The 27,309-nt window shown below is 37.2% G+C and overlaps 2 protein-coding genes across 3 annotated transcripts in view; one reads left to right on the top strand and one right to left on the bottom strand.

Moving 5' to 3' along the window:
• Window positions 1–267: 267 nt before the first annotated feature.
• rasef2 (RAS and EF-hand domain containing 2) lies at window positions 268–26,901 on the top strand. Its single transcript, XM_030136005.1, has 17 exons — window positions 268–578; window positions 9,212–9,364; window positions 13,797–13,887; window positions 14,194–14,289; window positions 17,894–17,971; window positions 18,069–18,184; window positions 20,384–20,452; window positions 20,564–20,645; window positions 20,781–20,851; window positions 20,955–21,132; window positions 22,384–22,485; window positions 24,348–24,492; window positions 24,585–24,666; window positions 24,763–24,877; window positions 25,753–25,866; window positions 25,977–26,053; window positions 26,138–26,901. Exons 1-17 carry the CDS (start codon window positions 268–270, stop codon window positions 26,238–26,240), a joined length of 1,983 nt encoding a protein of 660 aa, XP_029991865.1. The 3' UTR covers window positions 26,241–26,901.
• The window catches only part of fkbp16 (FKBP prolyl isomerase 16), a 41,847-nt gene continuing 41,395 nt past the window's right edge, over window positions 26,858–27,309 (bottom strand). For both annotated transcript variants that reach the window (XM_030136006.1, XM_030136007.1), the window contains exon 8: window positions 26,858–27,294. In XM_030136006.1, the coding sequence (XP_029991866.1) occupies window positions 27,208–27,294 (87 nt within the window). In that variant the 3' untranslated portion in view covers window positions 26,858–27,207. The remainder of the gene's footprint in view (window positions 27,295–27,309) is intronic.

The following is a 27,309-nucleotide window of genomic DNA, read 5'->3' as shown; positions in this document are numbered from 1 at the left end:
CAGCTTTACAGCCCGCACAGATGACATCCGAGCATGCAGCCACATTCTGCTGGAACTCCCAGGTGGAAGTGATGCACACACTGGGCCCCATTGATCCGGATTACGCCCGCCCACAGTCCGATCCGGACCAATCAGAGGCTCCGTGAGACTCTAATTGAACCTAATAGGCTTTTATTTTGGCAGGCAGAGTGCGCACAGTGCGTCAGAGGAGTTACATTTTAACCGTTTAGACTTTTACGCGCAGTGTTTGCCATTTTACGCACGACCATGGAACGACCCGGCCTGAGGAGACTGTTTTCCGCCTGCGATGTCAACAAATCCGGTGCCATCGAGTACGACGACTTCACGGCTGTGTGTCGAGAGCTGAACGTCCCCGAAACTGAGATCCAAAGTCTCTTCGACAAGTTCGACCCCAGTAAAGATGGATACATCGACTACAGCAAGTTTTCCTCCAGGTTTCAGGAGGTTTCAGAGACTCTGGATCTGGCGTCTTTAGGTGCGGGGTCGGCCCACGTTCAGGGCTTTCCGTGGGAAGAGTTGGTGGGCAGAGTAGACGCGACATCTCTCCTGTCTGGAAGGTAAATCCACATCCTGCACTGAAAACTGGTCCTATAAAGGTGGTTTTTTTTTTTCCTTCTTAAATATCCAGAGGCTTGTACTTTTACGCAAATACTGTTAGACTTGGTTCCATGAAGTTCCATTTATCCCAGGGGGGTCAAACTCATTTTAGTTCAGGGGCCACATACAACCTAAGATAATATGAAGTGGGCCAGAACTGTAAAAGGATACAAATAATAGCATAAGAACTGATAAATAATGTCAACTCCAAAGTTTTCTCTATGATTTTGAGTGAAAAAGTATAATTCCATTGTGAAAATGTTTACAAACTGTGCTTGAACATAACATGAACAAATATGAATAACTTGGAAATTCTTAAGAAAAATAAGTGCAGTTTTAACAATATTATGCTTTAGTGTATTTATTTACACATGTGTATTCTAATGTAAAGATCACAGTGGATTTACAAATACACAAAACATTTAGTAACAGTCAGAATACTGGTAAAATTCCACATACTTCTCTTAAGACATTTCAGGTTGTTCATATCTGTTGAAGGTTAGTCTGTAAAAGTAAATATTTTTGTGTAATGTTTCCTTTCTTACATTAAAACAAAGAGAAAAATTTGCGTTTTTCATTATTTATTGGTTATTATGATTGGATTTTACTGGTCTGACCCACTTTAGATTGAATTGACTTAAAATTATTTTAAAATCCTTGATTGTTAATATGTTTAGTATAATTTTTGTATTTCACAAATTCATCCCACAGGCCCGATTGGACCCTTTGGAGGGCCGGTTTTGGCCCCAGGCCGCATGTTTGACACCTGTGATTTAACCCATAAAGACCCAGTGCTCTTTTTGTGGCAGTTCCCAAATTATTTTTTCTCTATTTTTAACTTTTCTTAAGTGATTAATCATCATTTACTCTAATAATATGCTCTGTATTTAGCATTTTAAGTGAAAATCGGGTATTTTCCTGTATTTAATGTACTGATTATGTAGATGTTCATTAAACATCAGCATTGTTACATCCAAAACAGAGAAAGCTGAAGAGAAAGATTGTTTTTTCTGCAAGATATATTGTAAACTAAACATACACCAAGTGTCTCCCAAATGAATTTTCCTCCATATTTACCTTTACTATTTACCTTAAGGGATTTATCACAATTTATTGGAATATTAGCTTCTGTATTTTGTGTTTTCTTTCACTGAAATCAGGTATTTTTGTACATTTAATTTACTAATCAAGTAGATCACAGGTGTCAAACATGCGGCCCGGGGACCAAAACTGGCCCGCCAAAGGGTCCAATCTGGCCCGTAGGATGGATTTGTGAAATACAAAAAGGACACCGAAGATATTAACAATTGAGGATGGCAAAATCATTTTAATTCAGATTCCACATGCAGACTAATTAGATATCAAGTGGGTCAGATCAGTGAAATACTATCATATTAAACCTATAAATTATGAAAACAGCAAATTTTCTCTTGGTTTTAGTGTAAAAAAAGTAAAATTACATGAAAATGTTTATATTAAAAAACTCTTGTTTTATGAAAAATGTGAATAGCCTGAAATGTCTTAAGATAAGTAAATGCAATTTTACCAATATTCTGCCTGTTATTGAATGTTTTGTGTATTTGTGATTATAATTTAAGTTGTTATGTACATGTGTAAATGATAAACTGATAATCTGAGGCATTATATTGTTAAAATTGCAGTTGTTTTTCTTAAGACGTTTCCAGTTGTTGATGTTATTCAGATTTTTATAGATGCTAACATTATCATAATTTAATTTTACTTTTTTCACTGTTATTATTTTACTGGTCTGGCCCACTTGAGATCATATTGGCTGAATTTGGCCCCTGAACTAAAATGAGTTTGACAACCCCTAATTTAACCCATAAAGACCCAGTGCTATTTTTGTGGCAGTTCTCAAATTATTTTTCTTCTCTTTTTTTAACCTTTCTTAAATGATTAATCATCATTTACTCTAATATTATGCTCTGTATTTAGCTTTTTTAAGTGAAAATCAAGTATTTTCCTGTATTTAATGTACTGATTATGTAGATGTTCATTAAACATCAACATTGTTATATCCAAAACAGAAAAAACTGAAGAAAAAGATTGTTTTTTCCGAAAGATATATTGTAAACTAAACATAAACCAAGTGTCTCCCAAATGAATTTTCCTCCATATTTACCTTTACTATTAACCTTAAGGGATTTATCACAATTTATTGGAATATTATCTTCTGTATTTTGTGTTGGGTTTTTTTTTCAGTGAAATCAGGTATTTTCCTACATTTAATTTACTAATCAAGTAGATGTTCATAAAAGCTCAGCATAAAGTTGAGGATTATTATATCAAAACTAGAGAAAACTGAATAAAAAGTGACTTTTTCAGCAAAATCTATCATGAATTGAACATAAACCAAGTGTCTCCATCCACTGTCATTGATCCAACTCCATGGGTTTTACTGGTGAATCAATGTTGTAGAAGATGATGGTGTTTCCACGTTCATGTTCCATGTCATATCTGATGACCATTAAAAGATGACAAACTACATTTTACACCAATTATTTACATGTATGGATAGGATTAGTGGATCAACAGGTATTTAACATTTTATGTCAGTGAATGATTTTGGTCACCACTGGATGTTTGGGTCTTTATGGGTTAAAAATTCTCCAAATAAGGTAAATATTTACAGGAGTTTGCATAGTGAATTATGGAACAAGCTTTAAAACACAAACAGTATTTTCCAACCTTTGCGCAGATTCCTTTGAGTCATTATCAGCTCCATTAAATAGTGATTTATGCCTGTAAAAGTTCTCACATACTTGCATTTACCCCAGAAAATTTGAGGAAAAAATTGTAAATCAACACAGGCTCATATATAAGAACTTTTCAGCTATTTTTCTTCTTTCCTCCTCATTGATCATCTGGTTTTACCTGAGGAAATAGAGCCATCTCCACATTCAGTTGCTCTTAAACCATGACACAAATGCTCACATATAATTTACAGCGCCTGAGTCATGCAGGTTCTGTCAATAAGAGAGTTAAGTCATAAACACACAGAGTCACATTTACTCTTACAGGTGTGACAGTTATGGAGAACCCACAGCATTTCATCCTCTGAAGGGACAGTTTCAAAATGAGGGGATTATGTGCCAAACTTGCTGGCCTTTTATTATAATTATGCAAAAAAAAAAAAAGCAAATAAAGACCCAAACATCCATCACTGACCAAAAACATCTACTGATCTAAACTGTTTAATACCTGCTGATCCACTAATTCTATCAATACATGTAAATAATTGGTGTAAAATACAGTTTGTCATCTTTTCATGGTCATCAGATATGACTCATTTGGGGCTCCGTAGTGAATGTGGAAACACCGTCATCTTCTATAACATTATTCATCAGTAAAACCCATGGAGTTGGATCAATGACAGTGGATGGAAATGCTTGGTTTATGTTCAGTTACTGATAGATTTTACTGAAAAAGTCACTTTTTTTTGGGCAGTTTTCTCTGTTTTTGATATAATAACTCAACTTTAATCTGATATTTTACGAACAGCTACATGATGAGTGATTTAAATACAGGAAAATACCTCATTTATACTGATAAAATACAAAATACTTAAATCACTTAAGAAAGGTTAGAAATAGAGACAGTTTCATTTGGGAACTGGGCCTTTAAGGGTTAATGTGATCTAAAGGTTTACTTGGTAACTTCAGCTTTAACAGTCCCATCTGTCCCACGAGACGCTCTGTGATTTGTCCAAAGTTTGGGTCATGTGGTCAATGAGCCGTCTCCTTGACAACAGGAGCAACACTCCAGACTTTTTATTTGTTGAACTACTGTAGTGTTAACAGTTTATTTGCTCTTAGAGGCAATGATTCAGAACCCACTGCCTAAAGAAGAGAGATACACAGAATATTAAAAATACCTCTTAGAATAATGAAATAAACTAGATAAACTTTACAAATGTAACTACATAAGATGACTTTACACACACGATCTTTAATAACATCACATTCTTAATCCATGGGGTTTAACCCATAAAGACCCAGTGCTTCTTTTGTGGCAGTTCCCATATGGATTTTTCACTATTTTTTTTACCTTCCTTAAGTGATTTATCAACATTTATTCTTATATTATGCTCTGTATTTTGTATTCTTAAGTGAAAGTCAGGTATTTTCCTATATTTAATTTATTGATCATGTAGATATTCATAAAAACTCAAATTAAAATTGAGGGGTTTATATAAAAAAAAAAACAGAGAAAATGATAGAAAAAGTGACTTTTTCAGTAAAATATATCATTAACTGAACATAAAGCAAGTGTCTTCATGTACTGTCATTCATCCAACTCCATGGGTTTTACTGGAGAGTCAATGTTGTAGAAGATGATGGTGTTTTTATGTTCACTACAGAGCCTCTGAACGTCCAAATGGGTCATATCTGATGACCATGAAAAGATGACAAACTATATTTTACACTAATTATTTACATGAATTGATAGGATTAGTGGATAAACAGACAGTTTAGATCAGTAGATGCTTTTAGTCAATGATGGATGTTTGGGTCTTTATTTGCTTTTTTTTCATAATTATAATAAAGCTGAAGTTACCAAGTATACCTTTAGATCACATTAACCCTTAAAGGCCCAGTTCCCAAAGGAAACTGTCTCTATTTCTAACCTTTCTGAAGTGATTTGTCACCATTTGTTATCATATTATCGTCTGTATTTTGCATTTTATCAGTATAAATCAGGTATTTTCCTGTATTTAATTCACTGATCATGTAAAAGTTCATAAAAGCTCAGATTAAAGTTGAGAGTTAACTGCCAAAAAAGTGACTTTTTCAGAAAAATATATCATCAACTGAACATAAACCAAGTGTGTCCATCCATCATCATTGATCCGACTTCCATAGGTTTTACTGTTGAATCAATGTTGTAGAAGATGACAGTGTTTTTATGTTCACTACAGAGCCTCTGAACGTCCAAATGGGTCATATCTGATGACCATGAAAAGACGACAAACTATATTTTACACTAATTATTTACATGGATTGATAGGATTAGTGGATCAACAGTGATTTAATTTATTATATCAGAAAATAATTTTGGTTGCCGATGGATGTTTGGGTTTTTATGGGTTAATATAGAGTTGACCCACACTTTGCAGCTTTAACAGCTTCAACTCTTCTGGGAAAGATTTCCATGAGGTTTAGGAGTATGTTAATGGGAATTTTTAACCATTCTGTTAGACCAGGGCACTCAAACTCATTTTCTTTCCGGTGCCACATTCAGCCCGATTTAATCTCCAGTGGGCCAGACCAGTAAAATAATAGCATTATAACTTATAAATAATGACAACTCCAAATTTTTGTCTTTGTTTTAGTGCAAAAGAACCCCATTAAATTATGAAAATACTTACTTTTATAAACTATCTAAACAAAAAAGATGTGAATAACCTGAAAAAAAAGAAATTTCTTAAGAAAAAAAAGTACAATTTTAACAATATTATGCCTCAACTTATTATTTCTACGTGTGCATTATGGATCGGATCTACAAAGACACTAAACACTTAATAACAGGCAGAAAATTGTTAAAATTGTGCTTAATTTTCTTTAGACATTTCAGGTTGTTTATATATGTTCAGGTTGTTCACATTTTATTGTTACACGACAGTTAGTAAATGTAAATATTTTCATAATTTAATGTTATTTTTTGCGCTAAAACAAAGACAAATTTTAAATTGTCAATATTTATCGGCATAATGTTTTTTGTTTTTTTTTCACATCAAACTGAGAAGAAAATATGGAGTCATTATTTTTTGTTGGTTACTATGCTATTTTATTTGAGATCATATTGATCTGTCTGTGGAACCTGAACTAAAATGAGTTCGACAGCCTTGACTGTGGAACTTTTGCATTTTGTAAATTCATCCCAGGGGCCGGATTGGAACGTTTGGCGGGTCGCATTTGGCCCCCTTGGCCGCATATTTGAGACCCCTGTGTTAGACGTATTTTTGTGAAGTCAGACACTGATGTTGGATGAGAAGGTCTGGATCACAGTCTCCACTCTAATTCGTCCAAAGGTGTTCCATCAGGTGGAGGTCTGGACTCTGTGCAGGCCACACCAAACACACTCATCCATGTCTTTATGCACTGGTGCTCAGGTCCAACAGGAAGGGGATGTCCCAAAACTGTTCACACAAAGCAGGGAGCAGGAAATTGTCCAAAATGTCTAGGTCTGCTGAAGTATTAAGAGTTCTTTTCACTGGAGTTAAGGGGCCAAACCCAACCCTTGAAAATCAATCCCACTCCATAAATCCCCCCTTCAGTAAATGTTAAACTGGACACAGTGCACTCAGACAAGTACCATTCTCCTGGAACCACTAAACCCAGTACCACGCTTCAATTCACTGAGCTCCTGAGAGTGGACCCATTCTTTCACAGATGTTGGTTGGACATGTGTGACTTTTGGCAATGTAGTGTTCATTATAACAACACCGAAAGAGTTAAATGAACACACACTCAAAACATCTACAGTGGAATCTGAAAATCATGTAGTGATGTTGTGATTTCTTGTAGACTGCATGAAAATGAAACAGATACACCCACATAATTAACCTGAAACTATGGCTATGTTGAGACAGCAGGTCTTAATGCACAATTTGGATTTTTTGGTGAAATCCAATTTTTTTTTTTTTTTTTTTTTTGGTGCTCATTCATATTACACATTAAATGCAACTTGTATCAGTTTTGAGTATGAACTGAATGCGACCCTGAAGTGACCTGCATGTGCAAAAGAGGTCCTGACGTAATACATAACTACACAGGCACACACTATGTTTACAGAAGTAAATGTATTTTTCCCGCCGTTCCTCCTCCTAGGACACAGAATTGTGACGTTTGTCCCATTTCAATGACGTAAAGGTCGGATAAATGCGACATGGCGGTTCAGTCTGAAGTCGCATTGCAAAATATCAAATACATATCAGATTTAGGACTACATATGAAAGTGGCCTGGGTCGGATTTGAAAAAAATCTGATTTGCGCTGTTCAAACTGTCTTTAACAGATCGGATACAGGTCACATATGCCACATTTGCCTGCAGTCTGAACATAGTGTATGTCTCAAGGGATGAAAATATGTTTACAGACATTCACTGTGAAACTTAGTCAAGATGCAAAACCATCAGTTAAAGCGATTATTAAAAACATATGACGCTTTAAGCTAATTATTCATTTGTCCTTAATCTGAAACTAACAAATACACATATTAGAGAAGATTTACTATTTTAACTTGAGAAACTAAGTGAGACTTTATGTCTACTTTGTTGTCAGTCACTTATTTATTCAGAGAAAATGGAAAATTGTTGTTTTCAGGGTTGAATATGTTTAGAAACTTCGTGTGTAAAATATGTCCTCTTTACAAACAGCCTGTCTAATAGCCAGTTTTATTTTAATGCAATATGAGAATCATCTAATATAGCAGCTCATTAGTAACAAGAAATAAATGATCTGACAAACAGATGTCCGAAACTGCTGTTGAGTTTAGTTTAGTGAAGTTTATTTGCACGTTTTATACAAGAAGATGATAAAAAGATGGAAGCACATAAGAAAAATCACTTGCAAATCCAAATACAGGCATCATTAGAACATATAAAAGAAAGAAAAACAATATAGAGCTACAGAATTTGTCTACAGATCCATTTACTCATTACTTTAAACATGTTAAATTAGCACTTAATATGGTTGAATGTTATTTATTTGGGTAAGTGTCAACATTTGCATATACAGTGGACTAAATAGGCTAAATAGTTTATCACACACAGAGAAACTTAAAAAAGCCACAGATGCCAGAAATAGTTTATATTTTAGGAAATAATATATAATTTGAGAAGTTGGGAATACTCACTCAAAATAAACAGTCTTTCACTCTATGTCTATACCGTGTTTTTGGTTGATGATCAGAGCTGAGGACTTGTTTTCCAGACAGATTTTTTTTTTTTTGTAACTTATGTTTTATTAGTTTTAAAAGAACAACAACAAAAAGAAAACACAACAGCATAAATAAGTCTGGGTAGCACAGTCTTATCAATTATTTTACTTCTATAATGTCCATTTTTTCCACTTTTTGTTCATTTGCGGTTCTTGTAGTCTCAATGTGTGTGTTAGTTTTTCCATTAGAAATATGTCCTCGATCGTAGTTATCCATTGATCCTTTGATGGTACGTTCATCTTCCCCCAATTCCTTGTTATACATTTTTTTGCAGCTATCAACATCACCTTTACCAAATATTTATCGTATTCATGTATAGTGTCATCACCAAAGTTGCATAAATAAAGAATTTCAGGTTTCTTTGGAATTGTGTATCCTAATACTTGACATAGGACATTGTAGATTATTTCCCAATATTCCGAAAGTTTTGAACATTTCCAAAAAACATGAGAATGGTCAACATCCATCTTCCCGCATTCTCTCCAACATTCCTGATGCCTCTGTAACTTGGGTGTAATAAAAAATCTTATAAGATTTTTCCAGGCAAATTCCCTCCATGTCCGAGAGCTAGTAGTTGTATGATCAGACAGATTTTTGGGAGGATTATGGCTTTCCTTTTCCTCCTCCCACAGTCTGAGGGAGCAGCTGGAGGACCTGTACCAGTCCATTCAGTCCTCTGCAAACATGACTCTGCTGCAGCAGTACGAGGACCTGGTCCGCTCTCTGATCAGTCAGAGCGTGGACAGCAGACTGGAGTGTGAGCAGCTGGAGACCAGTCTGAGACGGTAAGAAACGCTGCAGGTGAACCACGAAGTCACAGAGAAACGTTATTGTTTCAAAGGTGTGGTCATCACTGGAGGGAATGAGGATGGTCTGACATTAGGACAATAGTTAACAGATTTTCTCCTGAGACGATAAGTGACTTAACGGTGAATAAACCCATGACCGTCAGCAGAAAACGGAATGACCTGTTTGACTGTTTAATGCATTTATTGATTTTTGGGCCAGTAGTTTGCACAGAAACATACAAAAGAAAGAAAGGAACTACAGTTCTACAAGAACTCAGCATGGGGTTAAATTTAGGCTAGAGGACAGTGAACGCAGCACGGGGTAAAAGTTAAATTGTAGGGCAGTGAATGCAGCACGGGGTTAAAGTTAGGCTCAAGGACAGTGAATGTACCACAGGGTTAAAGTTAGGCTGGAGGACAGTGAATGCAGCACAGGGTTAAAGTTAGGCTGGGGGACAGTGAACGCAGCACAAGGTTGAAGTTAGGGTGGAGGACAGTGAACGCAGCACAGGGTTAAAGTTAGGTTGGTGGACAGTGGATGCACCACAGGGTTTAAGTTAGGCTGGGGGACAGTGAACGCACCAAAGGGTTAAAGTTAGGCTGGAGGACAGTGAACACACCAAAGGGTTAAAGTTAGGCTGGAAGACAGTGAACGCAACACAGGATTAAAGTTAGGCTTGAGGACGGTGAACACACCAAAGGGTTAAAGTTAGGCTGGAAGACAGTGAACGCAACACAGGGTTAAAGTTAGGCTGGAGGACAGTGAACGCAGCACAAGGTTGAAGTTAGGCTGGAAGACAGTGAACACAACTCAGGGTTAAAGTTAGGCTTGAGGACAGTGAACACACCAAAGGGTTAAAGTTAGGCTGGAAGACAGTGAACGCAACACAGGGTTAAAGTTAGGCTGGAGGACAGTGAACACAGCACAGGATTACAGTTAGGCTGGAGGACAATGAATGCAGCACAAGGTTGAAGTTAAGCTGGAAGACAGTGAACGCAGCACAGGGTTAAAGTTTGGCTGGAGGACAGTGAACGCACCACAAGGTTAAAGTTAGGCTGGAGGACAGTGAACGCAGCACAGGATTACAGTTAGGCTGGAGGACAGTGAATGCAGCACAGGATTACAGTTAGGCTGGAGGACAGTGAACGCAGCACAGGATTACAGTTAGGCTGGAGGACATGCCCATGCAGCAAAAACCTGGAAGGTTACAGTAAGAGTAAGGGTTCCCAAACTTTTAAGATTGAGACTCAAAAAGAACATTTCATTTCAACATTTCTGGACTTCATTTTTACTGTCTCTTATGATGTTAAACATTGTTAAATAAATTCACTTTGCTGCATCTTGGGGATGTCAGAATGTGAAACACAGTAACAGGAGCATTGTAGCCGCTCACCACTAACTACTACCTCAGAAAAAATGTGTTTGCGACCACATAACTGATTTAATTTTCCAGTGTTGAAACACCTTCTTCCTTTAAGGTGTATTCTTTGTTCAGGAAAATCTTCTTTAAATTTGCCTGATACTGAGAATGTTTCACTTGAAGAATCTGTTCAATTGCTTCACTTTCAGTTTTCATTATTGGGTGAATAAAACACACCGAGTGTTCTCCTCTGGATTTTCTGTGGCTTTGTTGGAACAGAATAGAACATTGATTCTCCACAGCTCGGCCAAAAAAAGTCCTGGACTTTAATATTTCATTTATCTTAGAGTACAGCACTCATTCACTGTGGCAGCGCTTCGATAAGCTTATGCAACGTCACTTTTATTCCGGTCCATAATTGCATTCGTTTTAGGCCACTCGCTCTGGAACAGGGTCAATCTGGACTCATCAGACCTTTTTCCGTTGAAACACAGTCCAATATTTATGCTCTTTAGCACAACAAAGACTTTTTTTTTTTGATTAGCTTCACTGATTGTGGTTTCCTTAAGGATATACAGCTGTTTAGACCCATGAGTTTTCCTCACATTGTTTCTGTGGAGAAACATACTTTCACTATTAAACTCTTTTTTTTTTTTCTGACTTGTGATTTTACCAAAATTCTTCTGTCATAATCATTTAAAATTCTTTTCTAACATTATCCTTCCAGGTTCTAATCATTTGCTTAGCAGTTTTTAACAACATTGTAGCTTTTACCTTTGATCTTTTCATTTTATGGAGAGAATGAGTGGTTAAAAATGAGTTTTCCTCTACCTTTAACCTTTCCAAATCAATTAATCACCTTTTATTATAATATTTTCTTCTGCATTTTGCTTTTTTTTTTTTTTTTTTTTTTTTTTTTTTACAGTGAAATCAAATGAAATGTTCCTTTATTGAATTTATTGATCATGTAGATGTTCACAAAAGCTTGGAGTAAATTTATAACTGAAGGAAGAAGTTTCTTTTTCAGTAATATCATGTTTGAGCATAAAAACAAGCCTCATAACCACTCATTTATATCAAACTCCATGGGTTTTACTGGCGAATCACTGTGGCGGAACATGACGGTGTTTCCATGTTAGCTACGGAGCCTCTGAACGTCCCAGTGGGTCATATCTGATACCTCTGAAAGGCGGAGAAACTGCATTTTATCTAAATTATTTTTACATATTGATAGAGTTAGTGGTTCTGAAGTGATTAAACATTATACGAGTGGGGGGGGCTGAAAAGTTCATAGCCTGACTAAGAAGGAGTTATTCCACAGCAATGAAACTTGGCATACATTAAATTCAACCACTCCTGATACTAATTTTACGGTTTCCTTCCAGATAAACCCACATTGGATAAATAATTTAGGACTTTGAAAAGTAGAACCAGAGAACTATCCGTGGCACCGTGGTCTTATCAAATGTCTGCAGAAAAAGGGGTTAGCCCCCAAGGACATTCATGCTGACATGGTTGCTATAGGGGATGATGCTCCAGCTTTACCAACTGTGCAAAACTGGGAAGCTGAATTCAAGAGGGGTAGGGAGAACGAGGGAGGGGTGAAAAGCAAGCATTTTCATGAAATGTCTGTAGCACTACTTTTCAAAGTCCTAAATTATTTATCCAATGTGGGTTTATATGGAAGGACACCATGCAGTTAGTATCAGGAAAGGTTGAATTAAATGTATGACGCATTTCAGTGCTGTGCAATAACTCCTTCTCAGTCGGGCAATGAACTTTTCAGCCCCCCCCATCGTATAACAGTAGACACTTTTGGTCGCTGGTGGCTGTTTAGATCTCTGAGGGTTAAATAAGCGGTTTCCAGCTGAATCTGAGAAATCTCAGTAGAGCTGCAACCGATTAATCGACTCAAAGTGATCCAAACAAATCATTCAACCACAATTCTCCTGAATCAAAGCTTTGTTTCCTTCATTTCTGTGCTGTTAAACATTGGTTCCACTGTTGTGTTTCACACGGACGCTTATTGTGACGCACAAAGAAGCTTCAGTTCAGGAAAACTGCAATGGAATATCTCCTTTCAATCAATTCGAATCGATTAATTGAATTAGGACTTTTTGCATTGACTTCAAACACCTAGTCGATTAGTCGGTTGCAGCTCTAAATCTCTGCATTAATTACTTACTTGTTTGCTTAGTTAAATCCAAGTGACCATTTTTGGACCAGTTTGTGAAATGAAAATGAATTCCCATATCACAGTATTATCTTGTCTTTTAATCTACCCCTGGAGACCCATTAAAAACAGGTGGATCCTTATGAAAAAAAGCAGTATGTCTTGTATGTATCTTGCATCATGTTACCCAACCTCCACTTCTCATATTGTGTTTTTTTTTTAACTTATTTCTCTAAATTAGCTGCATTTGAGGGTGACATGCAGGAAAATCTTGACACAATAATAAACCCGGAAAGAATTCCCTGTAATTTGTGCCCTACAGCTGCCATTACTAGTTATGTGATTCACTTTCTGGAGTCTTTAAAAGTTGTTGGCAGGCTAATAGTTTCCTTTCAATGAGTAAAGCGATCCACAGTTGAATTAACTATTGGATTTCAATCTGGCACATAAGGAGGAAATGTGTGTTTCAGCCGTTTCTGTTTTGTGTCTGAGGTGTTTCGTTGTGCTTCAGTAACTCTGAGGAAAGGTGACATTCCATATTCAAGGAAGTAGAACGAGTTAAATGTGCCTCCGTGGCTGTTCTTTTCTTCTTGGATCGTTCCCCATGTGCTTCAGTAAACCGAGCGCTGAGATCCTTCCACTTTGTTATTAAAAGGGAATCTTTGTGAGACGTGTTTGGGAAACCTCACCTGTAGAATCTGCTTTTCAACGCTCGTCCCTCCTTTTTTCTGCCTGACGAAAGCAGAGCGCTCGCAACTGCAGTCAAGTCAGCTGACATAGGGCTGCGAGGTGAACCCGTTTTGATTTTAACAGCGGCTTTATTCACCTGCGGGACTCCTGTTGAAGAGCGCGCTTTGATTGAGGCAAACTTAAACCTACGTCCCTGTTGTAACAGAGCTGAGGAGATGAACAACAGTCAGCTGGCAGAACTGGAGGATGATATACAGCAACAACTTACCAGAACAGAAGACAGGGTGAGAGATGAGGTGAGTGGGAAATCTGTTGTGTTTATAGTTGACTATAAAGTGGGGAAAAAAATGCATCAAGTAGCTGTATCTGTATAAACACATGCATTTAATCAGTAGCAGTTCACAGACAGTTCCCCTTCATTGTACTGATGTGAAGAGTAGATGTACAGTGTTCAGTGATTTGTCTCCACTACCTGCGTATTTGTGTTGTGGCAGCAGGTTCCACTGCTCACAAAGAGCCTCTGTAAAGGCAGATGAAAGCCCTGCTCAAGGCCTGAACCGGTGGCCACTGCCGCTCTGACTGCTTTGGTTTCATGTTTGCAGGAGCGAAAGAAAATGGAGGGAATCGTGGCGGCCATGCAGACCAAGCACAAGAACGAGGTAGCAGACCTGCACGCGGCGCTGGACAGGTTATTAAAGGTAGGTTCATGTTTGTGCAACAGGAAAATAAAACAAAAAACTACTGAAGTACAACATTAAAGATCCCGTTTGTAAAAAAATTTGTGCTTAAAGCTGCAGTATATAATATCTGGAGATGGGGCCAGCTTTAAATTGAGACCGTTATCTGATAGTGATGATAATAGCACCTTTTCCACCAATATTCACTCAAACTTTTATTACCAGGAATTTATTTACCTGGGTTAAAGAATTCCTGGTAATCAGTGGGGATTGTGTTTACACCACAAAGTTCCTGGAAGTTTATTCAAATCAGCATCTGCAACTTGAAGTCCCGCTGAATTTCTTTTCAGCATATTCTGACGGACAAACAGATGATAGCAGGGGAGTTGAAGGAGCCAAATACTCTCAAAAGAGTGACTTTAAACGCTCAATAAGAATGTATTCAATAAATGGACCTCGACATCTGTCCGCTTCTCGTAACATTTCTTCTTTTACTCCATTTTCTGTGTGATCAAAACACAAATGAATTGAAGCTTGTACAAATGGAATGAACTAGTTTGCAGCCACACACTGGCTCTAGTGGATGAATGTTAGAACAGAATAATGCAAGTGTGTTCCACCAATCAGTGCTCCTCAGCACATAGCCCCGCCCACAAGGATTCAGTGGAATATGAAAAGTCCTACCCCCTACTTGGAACTTTTTTCAGGGAAAGTTTGGTGGAAATGCTCCAAGGTTTTGGGTTTTTTTTTAAAATCCCGGGTAAAGTTAAAGTTCATTCATTCATTTATTCATTCATTCATTTATTTTTTTTTTACTTATAAAATAATTAAACATGATGTTTGGTCAACTAAAAGATAATTTTACAAGCCAAGAAATGTGCAGTTTATTGGACTACTTCTCTTGTAGCATGTGATATGTGTCACCAGCACCAAAATGATCATTACTTTTGTGTATGTCACCTTGTTTATTTCATTGTATTACCCCGCCACCCGAAGGGAGACAAGGGTTTTTTTGGTTTGATTTCTTTGTTTGTTAACACTTTAGCAGCAAAACTATGGGTTCAATTCATACCATATTTAGTTTATAGATTGCCAGTGACCCAGAATAGGTGTCATTATATTTTGAGAAAGGTAGATCAAAGTTAAAATGTTTTAGGATTTTTTTTTTTTTTTTTTTTAACTCTTCCCATTTACTTATAATGGGCAAAACATGTGCAGGGGCGGGGTTTGTTGTGCCTGGCGCCACTTGTTTATTTATAATGACGGCACATAGCACATTAATGAACATAGTATATAATACCGATGTAAATATGCCAGAGGTGGTGTAACTGTTACATTGCATCTATAGTCATGCAGCAGGTTACAAAAAACCAAAACAATTCATTACAACACAAATAAAGTCTAAGATCAGAAAAATACACTCCAGTCATAATAGATATGGTATAAGCATATGTTTTTAACGTGCAAGAATTAAGGTATAGTTATTGTCTATATGTACATATGATATATAGAGTGAGACACTACAACTGACTTATCTTTACCTCCACCAAGGAGGTTATGTTGTTGTCAGCATTGGTTTGTCTGTTTGTGTGCAGGATAACTCAAAAAGTTATGGACGGATTTGGATGAAATTTCAGGAAATGTTGATACTGGCACAAGGAACAAATGATTAAATTTTGGTGGGGGGGTGGGCTACGGGGGCCCACGGATCGGCCTTGGCGGAGGTCTGCGCTGTCTTTTCTAGAAAAGCACTCGTAGAGCGCAGACCTCCGCCAAGGCCGATCTGTGGGCCCCTGTGGCCCCACCCCCCACCCCCGATCACCACCAAAATTTAATCATTTGTTCCTTGTGCCAGTATCAACATTCCCTGAAATTTTCATCCAAATCCGGGGCACTGATCTGCCTTGGCGGAGGTCTGCGCTCTCCGAGTGCTTCTAGTTCTTCATGTGGAGGGTGAAAAAGTGTTAAAAGAGATGAAAATCCCAGTTTTACATCAAACTGTGACTTTTTTGACTTGAAAAATAACCCTTTTAAACTGTCAAATGTCTCTTGTGTAAATACAATTCTGTCATTCAGTATCACTTAATATCAGTATCATTTAGCAGGGAATTGCATCATCTTGTTCACCTCCAAGTAAAGATCCTGTCTACATTTACATTATAGTACAATAACAAAGCTACAATTTCATCAATCCCACAGAAATGATGCCAGATATTTGTCTGTACAGAAATCAGAATCCTTTGTCAGCACACAACACTTCTAAACTAAAATACATTTGGAAAAAAATAGTATACTGCGCCTTTACTCTCTGGGAAACCCCTGCTCTACCAGATAAGCCCATTTTTTTTTCAGATGACCTTTAAGGAGCTTATATATGACCTGTGTTTACTGTATCATACAGTTCACTTATAGTCTAAGAGTGCCAATCAGATGTGTCTGCACAAATGACGTCGTGATCATATTTCTTTTCTCCCTGCTTATAAAAAAATAGATGCAGAATAATGTAAAGTACAGGAAAACTGAAAAACACACTTGGATACGCAGTGATGGCTACTTGTATGTTTTCTAAATATATACATGAAATGACAGAAACAAAGATGAGAGAGGTGGAATGATGCAGAAAGTGAGGATAAAAGTTCCCTCTAATCAGACACCAGATGTATTTTCTGTCTTACAGAGTAATGGTCTGGCCTGTTTTCAGCTCCACATGTTGATGCAGAGAACCTCATTAAAGTGACTGGACTGAAAAATGCATCGTTCATATTTATGAAGCCATTTGTCCACAGGGGGATGCTGTTTAGTCACATTTTAAAGCTGTTGGTCATTAAGCCATCCAGTAGTTGTTGAAACGGGGCAGCTTGTTTTATCATCCAGTGGACAGTAAATTATCAGGAAATACTGGAATCTTTTATGAGGTTCTAAAGTGTTTGTACTATTATCTCTTCCCTCTAAGGATTTATAACAGAAAATGGCCTCAACATGTAGTTTTTGAGTAGAAATGGTATTCTGTGCAGATGTTTGTTAATTTCTTTTCTTTTCTTATGAATTGTTAAACACTGTCAAGTACAGAAGAGGACTAGTGCCACTGGAAAAAAAAAAGTCCAATATATTTTTTTTAATTGTTATTTTGAGAAAAACATCAGAATTGACATTTTTCTCAGAATTCTGTCTGTTTTAAATTTTTTTTTTTTTTTAAATTGTTATGAGATTAAAGTCAGAATTCTAAGAAAACGAGTCTAAATTCTGACTTTTTTTCTCAGAATAATAAAAAATATATTGGGTTTTAATTGTTTTTTGTTTGTTTGTTTTGTTTTGTTTTGTTTTATTTTTTTCCAGGAGCCCTAATCCTCTTCCATAATTAAAATACCAAACTTTTTTTGTTGTACTACATCCCATCTCTTGTTTGCATTTTGCTCCAAAAACAAACTACTTCATTGTTTTGTCGTACAAGAAGCAACACTCATAAAAACACTCATATAAACCTTTACATACAAGCATATTTGTAGTGAATGTTGTGTCTATGTCTCCATGGAATGAAATGATTATGGTTGGTTTGTTCCATTAATGCTGTGTGTGTCTTTAAATTTAATCCCAGAATCTAAACACTGTTCATCTAAACATTTAGAGCCAAGAGGAGTCTGAAGTTAACAGTTCCAAAGAGGAGGTTTCCAAACTGAACGAACAAATCAGCGATCTGTCACAGGTAACTTAAACTGGGAGTGGTTCTTTTGAGTTAAAAAAACAAACAAAAACAAATGTGTGTATGTGTTATATTCATTCATTCATGTTCTCTCCATCAGGAAAATGAGCATCTGCGGGCCTCTTTGGTACAAGCACAAACAAACATCGCCATCCTGCACTCTGAGCTGGATAAACTGAAGAACATGTATGCAGATCAGAAGACTCAACACCAAAGGTAAGATCTGCTTTCAGTTAAAGTCAAAATCATAGAACAGAAAAAGGCTTCAATCCGGCCCCCAGGATGAATTTGCAAAGACACTGACAATCAAGTTGTATTGATCACAAAGCTAAATTCTATATTTTTCAATTCCAGATGCCTGTAACTAATAATTTTGTGTATTTGTAGATCCACTGTGGTCTGTAAGTTGTGATGCACATGAATAAATAATAGGCTGAGGCATAATTTAAGATAAGAAGCTTTATTGTCGTCATATTAGCAGAAGGCATCAACATGACGAAATTCAAGGTGCTCTTCCAGTCTGTGCAAATCAAGCTTAACATCAAAGAAAACATATGCTATATCCAAAATAAAGACAATTAAAAGCAGCTAAGACTATAAAAGTATCTAAGACAAAATAAAAGTGGCTAGACAATAAAAACACACACCTATCAACACTTAACAACACTGAGGCAGACGTAAACACAGCATAAATAAATGGTGGTATTTAGGTGAATAAATAGATATTATTGCACATGAGGAGGGAAGTAGCAGCGAGGTATAGTGCATTATTGTTTAAGTGTCTGCATTGCCTGGGGAAATATGGTCAAATGTGCAATTATTTTTCTTAAGAAATTTCCAGTTGTTCATGGAAGTTCAGGTTATTCACATTTTGTTTGAGGATAGTTCGAAAATGTAATACGTTTTTGTACTAAAACAAAAAGAAAAAACAAGTTACCATTATTTCATATTAAGTTATTATACTACTATTTTACCAATCTTTTTTTGGGGGGGGATTTTTTATTTATTTATTGGTTTATTTAAAGATAGGGTAGGAGATGTTTTCCTGGAGCATTTTTTACTATATTGCTTAAAATCTCCTTCACACCCCGATTGCAACCAATTAATTAAATGTTCTAACACAAAAATAAAACATTTTAGTTACTTGTGGAACGGACAGGACTGAAAAAACACCATCCAATCATTTTAACCGGCTCTTTGAAATGATTGAATGGTGATATGTCTATCAAACTCAACTGCCATTTGTCCCTCCCCGTCTCCCCCTGGGGCCGGGTGAATTGATGCTGCACAGCGCTCGTGAACCCTCGGGAACAAGCATTGCATGTTCCGGTACTTCGGAGGTGTGGCTGTAGAAAGGGGTTTGGACTTCTGAATTGTGTATTTTCAAAATGTATCTTGCTCGATCCGATCTCCTACCCTACCTTTAATAGGGACCATGCATATTTATGAACATTGTTGTTTAAAAAATACACCTATGTAAATATGCCAGAAATGGTAAAAATAACTACTTTTCATCTGCAGTCCCTAGGCAGGTGACAGAACAGGACATAAAACAGCCAACACTCATACAGCACTCATTCACTATAGACCAGTGGCTCTTAATCTTTTTCTTTGGGGCCCCCCTTTGGAGGACAAAAAATCTCCAGGCCCCCCTCAACCCCAGCAACATTGCAACAATGGTGCAATTACAACTTTTATTGAAAGAAACATCAATATTGTATAAATACTTTTTGCCTTTCCTTGAATAATTTGTTGTGCAAATTAAAAATAACTTAGATTTTTGCTTGAATAATACAAATAAACAAAACAAGACTGCTCCCTGAGGCCATATTTTTCCAAATAAAAATAGGAAATGTGCAATTATCTTACGATTATGACAATAAAGTAACTTTTTTTAGAACAACAAACTAATTTTGGTAACAAATAACAATCAGTGGCTGCAATGAGCCCATTTACAGTGCATATCTCAGAACATTAAAGTGCAAACTGTATAAACTATGCAAAAACAGAAACCTTGCAGTCAAATCCTTGTCCATTCTCCAAACCTAAACTCTTTGTTTAGTCTAGTGACAGATCACCATGACAGTAGATTTGTTTGTTGTGCATCCCTAAAATGAGTCCAGGGTACTCCAACACTAAAAACATTAGTTCTACCTGCTACATGTGCTAACCTGAAGAAAAAAAAACACCCAGGAGTGATCCCATGCCCCCCCCGGAAAGTCTTCACGCATCCCTGGGGGGCCCGCCCCACAGTTTGAGAAACTCTGCTATAGACCCACTCGAGGTCAGGTTGGGTGTTTTGGCCCCTGAACTAAAATGAGTTTGACATTCCTGGTCTAAATGATGACTCACCATGTTGAAGCTCATATCTCATGTACGCACAGTGTGATCTAACGTTCAGTTCTAACATCCCAGAGAAACAGACGATTTGAGGAGGATGGTTATGGAATACCAGTCGTACTCCGATCAGATTCAGATCCTTCAGTAAGTCTGTTTTTCACCTGCAGAGTCGTTAACAGACCATTTACTACAGCTGCGCTTGTGAAGCATGACAGTGAATGTTTGTGCCTTGTGTTTCCTTGCATACATTAATAGGGAAATGAACAAAAAGCTGTATGACAGTAATGACGGGCTGCGCACTGCGTTGGCGGGTGAAGTGGTTGCAGCTAAAAGGCGGGTAAGTCCCTTGTTTGCTGTGACATATTTCCTCATACCCACAGGCTCTACATCAGATAGACGCTGACAGTAAATTGTTTCCACTAGTTGAAGTGTTAAAAAGTTTCCTCCCTGACATTCCTAATCTGTTCCACAGCTGTCTCCCCAAAATGAGATCCCAGCCAGGAGGATGAAACCCCTTCGACAGAGCACACTCAACCACAGCAGGTATATGAAGTTTTTTCACACCTCTGTGAGTCCGTGGATTGATATTGGGGAATTAAATTGTCACAGCTAAAGCCATCTTATGTTTGTATGTGCTTTGGTGCAGCTCAGAGCAGGATCCCAGTAAGATGAACTACTCTCACGTCGCCACATGGGCTGATAAGTACCTGGACAGCGGCGTCTCTCTGCCCATGGACACAGCCGACAACTCAGGCAGCGATTACGACAGCGACGACAGTAGGAACTCAGTGGAAACTGTGCACTGCAGTTACTCCGATGTCGAGGTCAGAATACACATGACGGTCAGAGTCTTAAAAGAAAAAACAGGAGGTCTTAAAGGGGTCATATTTAGCTAAACCCACTTTTATTAGTCTGGTACATTTATTACCCCTGGTATTGTTTTTGGTTCAGTTTGTTTGTTGTTAACACTCTAGCATCAAAAGTATTGGTTGAATTCATACCAAATTTGGTTTATAGGTAGCCACTGACCCAGAATAGATCTGATTACATTTTGGGAAAAGTATGTCAAAGTTCAAATTTTTTATGAATTTTAAAATCTTTTCTTTCTCCCATTTACTTATAATGGGTGACATTTCAAATGTCTGTAGCAGCAAAACTATTGGTTAAATTCATACTAAGTTTGGGTTTATAGATTACCAGTGACCCAGAATAGATGTCATTACATTTTGGGAAAAGTAGGTCAAAGTTCAAATTTTTTTATGAATTTTTAAAATCTTTTTTCCCCCATTTACTTATAATGGGCGGAATTTCAAATGTTTATAAAAACATCAATTTTGTTTTATTTACTTCAGACTTGGCACATGTATAGAGGCAATTGATATGCTGACATCAGCACATGCATAGACATGATGACATCAGCTGGATCAATGCCAAAATAAGCTATAATATGTGTGAGAGGTGGAGTTTGTTGTGCCTGGCACCACTTGTTTGTGTATTTAGACCGTAATAGTTCAAAAAGTTTGAATTTGAACTCTCCAGGTGCTGCAAAGCTATCTTCACATTAATTTTGGCCAAAATCAAGTGGATTTCTACAACTTGTTTTAATTCCTGCTTAATTTGTTGCATCTATAACTAGTTGCATCACGACATTTGCACATGTAAGTTCAAGACTTTCGACGAACATTTCTCCAGGTACGACATAATTGTTTATCAGCAGCAGCGGTACTGAAAATATGTCCAAACTTTGAGCTGATTGCCTAAAATGTTCCGTTGTTGGTTGAATTAATGAGCACAAGTGGTTGAACGGGACAGAGCAGCACAGCCAACAACCTGAAAGGGGTGGGGTGGGAAATGCATTTAAAGGGCCAGCGCTCAAAACGACCTTTCTGGTGTCATTATTCTGAAATAGGGTTGAAGATGGACCTGTGGAGTTGAATTAATGAAGAATTCAGATCCAAGCATAGCATTTACAGTTTATGTAGACCACAGGGAAATGTTTTAAAATGTATAATTCCATTAAAACAAAAAGAGCAAAATATCACTCCTTTAAAACTGAACTTCCTCTATTATTCCAGGTGTCAGACATCAAATCTGAAGCTGTGGTATCAAGGGCTCCGAGCAGAGCGAGTTCCATCAGATCATCTATACGCAGGCGTTTGTCAGCTTTTTCCTCAAAGGTAAAATGAGTAAACTGAACCGCTCGATAAGAAACAAGCTAGTGTTTTAGAAAACACAGGGTTTCTCAGGTTTTAACACATACACATACAGCCTAATTTTATATCAAGTGGGCTGGACCAGTAAAATAAATAGCATAATAGCCTCTAAATAATGACAACTCCGATTTTGTCTCTGTTTTAGTGCAAAGAAGTACAACTGAATTATGAAAGTGGTTATATTTACAAACTATCTTTTCTCAATAACCTGAACAACTTGAAATTTCCGTAGAAAAATAAGTGCAATTTTAACAATATTAGGCCTCAACTCATCATTTAGACACGTGCATTACAACTTACAGATCACAGTGGAAGGCAAAAATATTTAATAACAGGCATAGTAGTGTTACAGTTTTAGAGTGTGGAATTTTGAGTCGCCATTATTTGTTTATTTATAGGTTATTTGTCTATTATTTGACTGGTCTTACCCACTTGAGATCAAACTGGGCTAAAATAAGTTTGACACTCTTGAATTATACCTTTAATATAATTTATGCACTTTGCAAATTCATCCCATAGGCCAGATTAGAACCTCTGGAGGCCCAGTTTTGGCCCACGGACTGTATGTTTGACATCCCTGTAGTTTAGGATCTTTTTAACCCACTTCCACATCTTATCATGGTGCAGATTTAAGTAAAATACAGTCTTTGGCAGACATTTGCTCTTTTGTTCATCTGTCTTTCTATTGTCCATTATGATTTTAAACTCCAAATTCAGTGGTTGCAACTTCAGAGACCCCGTCTTAAAATATTGAAATAGCCAATACTAAAAAGATTTCCTGATTTGAGCTTCAATTGTGGCCAATTAAAAGCTTTTTCAGAGCTTTTAGTCTTACCTCACAGTCTTGGGTTCATATCCTCTGGTTAATTGGTCATTCTAAGACTGAATGGTTGTTCGTCCCCAGATGTCAGCCCTGTGATAAACTGGTAATATGTCCAGTATGTACCCAACCTCGGCCGTGACAGGTGGGGTCAGCTGCAGCCACTGTGACCCTCCAGAGAATTAAGCGGTTACAAAAAATGAATGAATAGTCAAATGTCACAGTACGATTGTGCAATTTTTCTGTGAAACACCCTCAGTCCTCCTATTATTCTAAGTGAGGAAGACTCAGTTTATGGTCCAGGGTTCTAATTTGGCTGACATTAAATGCGATTAATTGATTCACAGTGAGACTTTGATATTTTGTACTTTTTAAAACTCTTCTAAATATCACCAACACATTTACAACTAAAATACAATGGTAATTACTGAACTTGAGTCAAGGTGTTAATTTTTTAAATTAAAAAGTTAATAAATCACTGCATTTAGAACTAGATCATTTTATGTGATGTGGCTTTTGATTTTCATCCATTTTATATGATCAATAATTTTTTGTTTGTTTGTTCAGTATCTCTCCTTGTGTGGCTTCTTGTCATTTTGATTAGATTTTGTTTTTCTTTTTGTTCACCTTTATATTTTATTCCTACTTGCAGTATGTTCAAAATGTAGTTTATCATTATCGTTTTGAAAAATAAAGGCCCCAAAGTAAAGCAAGTTTAGTATATCTGTCCTATGTACGTAGGAATTGTGGGAAATACAGACCTAATGACCTGGTTATGAACACATGTGGGTGTTATATGAGGGTAAAGTATTTGAGATGCAGCTGAAAAGTAGTTAGTCAGGGATCTTAACACTATCTTTTGTATAATAGTATACATTTCTTTTTGGTTGTCTGTGTTAATTTGCTTTTTTTGGTGTATTGTGCTTTTTATATGTCTGAAATAAACATTCATTCATTCAGTCACCTTTAGTAACTGCTTATTTATTATGTCCTTTTCCTCTGACAGCCAACAGACGCTGTCATAGAAGAAAATGAGGAACCTGCTCCGATGTACCGTCTGGTTTTAGCAGGAGACGCAGGAGCTGGAAAGTCCAGCTTCCTGCTGAGGCTGACACTCAACGAGTTCCGAGGAGATATTCAGACAACGCTGGGTGGGTGCCACAGCAAACATGTCACACTTGATAAAACACAGATACATTCTTGCTGTCAGATGATTAAATCTGCTTTTTTTTTTGGTTCTAAGGGGTTGATTTCCAAATAAAGAGGATGCTGGTGGACGGGGAGAAGACGAGCCTCCAGATCTGGGACACAGCTGGGCAGGAAAGGTAGAGCAGTGATGTCCAGAAGCTCTCAAGGAAGAAAGAATAAAAGAGCAATTACTGAAAAATATGGTCTTTTCTTTCCATCTGCCTTGTCTTCAGGTTTCGCAGCATTGCCAGGTCTTATTTCCGTAAAGCTCACGGAGTCCTGCTTCTGTATGACGTGACCTCAGAAAGCAGTTTCCTAAATGTCAGAGCATGGGTGGATCAGATTCAGGTGAGTGTGGTTTTGATTTTTGCCCCACCCCCCCGAAGGGGAGGCAAGGGGTATTGTTTTTGGTGCAGTTTGTGTCTTTCTTTATTTTTTTTTTTGTTTGTCTGTTAACACTCTAGCAGCAAATCTTTTAGTTGATTTCATACCAAATTGGGTTTATGGATTACCAGTGACCCAGAATAGATCTGATTACATTTTGGGAACAGTAGGTCAAAGTTCAAATTTTTTTATGAATTTTTAAAATCTTTTTTTCCCCATTTCCTTATAATGGGTGGAATTTCAAGTGTCTCTAGCAGCAAAACTATTGGTTGAATTCATACCAAATTGGGTTTCTAGATTGCCAGTGAGCCAGAATAGATGTCACTACATTTTGAGAAAAGTAGGTCAAAGTTTCAATTTTCTGTAAATTTTTTAAATCTTTTTTTCCCACCATTTACTTATAATGGGTGAAATTTCATATGTCTGTAGCAGCAAAACTTTTGGTTTAATTCGTACCAAATTGAGTTTATAGATTGCCAGTGACCCAGATTAGATATGGTTACATTTTGGGAAAAGCAGGTCAACGTTCAAATATTGTATGAATTTCTAAATTCTTTTTTTCTTCTCCCATTTACTTATAATGGGCAAAATTTCAAATGTCTATAAAAACATTAATTTTGTTTCAATCTACTTCTGACTTGGCACATATATAGAGGCAATTGATATGCTGACATCAGCACACGTGTAATGATGACAGTTGGATCGATGCCAAAATAGGCTACAAGACGTGTGAGGGGCGGGGTTTGTCTGGCACCACTTGTTCTGTTGTATAGTAAAATGAAAGCATGACCCCTCCAAACAGCACAGATAAAATTTACACCGTCTTTATTTTCGCACAGGAATCAAGCGATGAAAAAATCCCCATGTGTGTTATTGGAAACAAGGTGGACCTCCGAGATGAGCTTCCAGAGGGAAGCTGTGTGAGCAGTTCACACGGGGAGAAGTTGGCCAAGGTGTGGAAGTTTTATTCCAACTGATAGAAAAAATGTGTACGCAGACGGCCGACCTGCCAGGTGTCTAAATAAACTGAGTGCAGTCAGTTATGTCGATGCTTTGCTTGCAGGCATACAGCGCCTTGTTCTGTGAAACCAGCGCCAAAGAGGGAACCAATGTTGTTGAGGCTGTGCTTCATCTAGCGAGGTAGGAGGCCACTGAGAGCGAGAAATTCAAGTGTTATTTCTTCACAAACCATGGCAACACTTCGACTTTTTCCCTTTTCTGCAGAGAAGTAAAGAAAAATGTCACACTGAGGCGCCAGTCAAATTCTCAGGTCAGACTGAATCAAACCAACCGGATGAAGACTCTGAACGGCTGCTGTGGACTCTGAGGTCACTGGGATCAATAGGATCGATGAATACAGTGGAGTGATGCAGGACACCAAGTGGCTTTTCTTTCAGTAGCAAACGGCATGATTTTTCTTGCCAGAACATTTTCTTACATGTTTTAACATAAAATATTTAACATGTCAAGCTTCAATATATTTTCATAAATGTAAAATCTGATCAAGGTTGAAATTTTGCACATGTACAAATATCTAATGTATGTAATGCTTTTTTCTGTAATTATCCTAGAGCTGTTTTTATTTATTTGATAGTAAATGTAACTTTATGGAGTTTATAAGGCCATAATTTAGATTCTGGCCAAATATTTTAATGGAAAAGAAAATAAGGGATGCTGTTTTTGTTTTTGTTTTGTCTTTAATATAGACCAGGCTTTTAAAAACCAAACAGGAAAAAACGTTTTTTATAACAGTTAATATTCAAGCCTCAGTAGAAGCAACTTCAGCACTGTCACTGTTTGAGCACTGATCAAATATTTCACAGAATAGTATTGTTCATTTACAGAAATTGCTTTTTGGATTTTGGTTTTAATCTTTCAGAAAGTTCCAGGTCCATATCATCTTTTATTTGGAGTGTCTGTGATAACAGAACATTTTCCAAACCCTTTTTTTTTTTTTTTTTTTAAAGGAATGTAATCTCTTTTCCAAATAAAACACAAAAACAGACCACGCTGGAAGGATGAGTTACTGTTAAGAGCTGTCTTATCGATCAGTAGACACTCCAGTGCAGAACTAAGGTCAATATTTAACAAATACTGTACATTCTATCATGAAACGCTCCTAAAAAAACAAGGGTCAGCGCTTCATCATTTGGTCTCCTGTCTTTGTAAATCTCCTCATGCCTTCACAGTAGAGAACTCCTCTGTGCTGGACTATAGCTAAAGGGCAGGCTGATGCTACAGATGATGAAGATGATAATGGTTGAGAGTGTTCAGAGTGCTTCCTGCAGATGTGGTCAGTTTCTTGCCGTCAGAATAACGGACGTCACTAAGCTGCCCAAGGCCACCACCAGAGCTCCCAGTAAAAGCTTCCAGGAAATTCCCTAAAGCACAGCAAA

Source organism: Sphaeramia orbicularis, chromosome 6, assembly GCF_902148855.1.
Source record: "Sphaeramia orbicularis chromosome 6, fSphaOr1.1, whole genome shotgun sequence".
Taxonomy (NCBI): Eukaryota; Metazoa; Chordata; class Actinopteri; order Kurtiformes; family Apogonidae; genus Sphaeramia; species Sphaeramia orbicularis.
This window is presented reverse-complemented; position numbering and strand designations above follow the sequence as displayed.

Excerpts from the sequence above, each read along its gene's own strand:
- rasef2 (XM_030136005.1), top strand. The coding sequence starts at position 268 with ATGGAACGACCCGGCCTGAGGAGACTGTTTTCCGCCTGCGATGTCAAC. Across the intron at positions 13,888-14,193 it reads AAGACAGGGTGAGAGATGAG|GAGCGAAAGAAAATGGAGGG; the intron begins GTGAGTGGGAAA and ends TCATGTTTGCAG. Across the intron at positions 21,133-22,383 it reads GCAGTTACTCCGATGTCGAG|GTGTCAGACATCAAATCTGA; the intron begins GTCAGAATACAC and ends CTATTATTCCAG.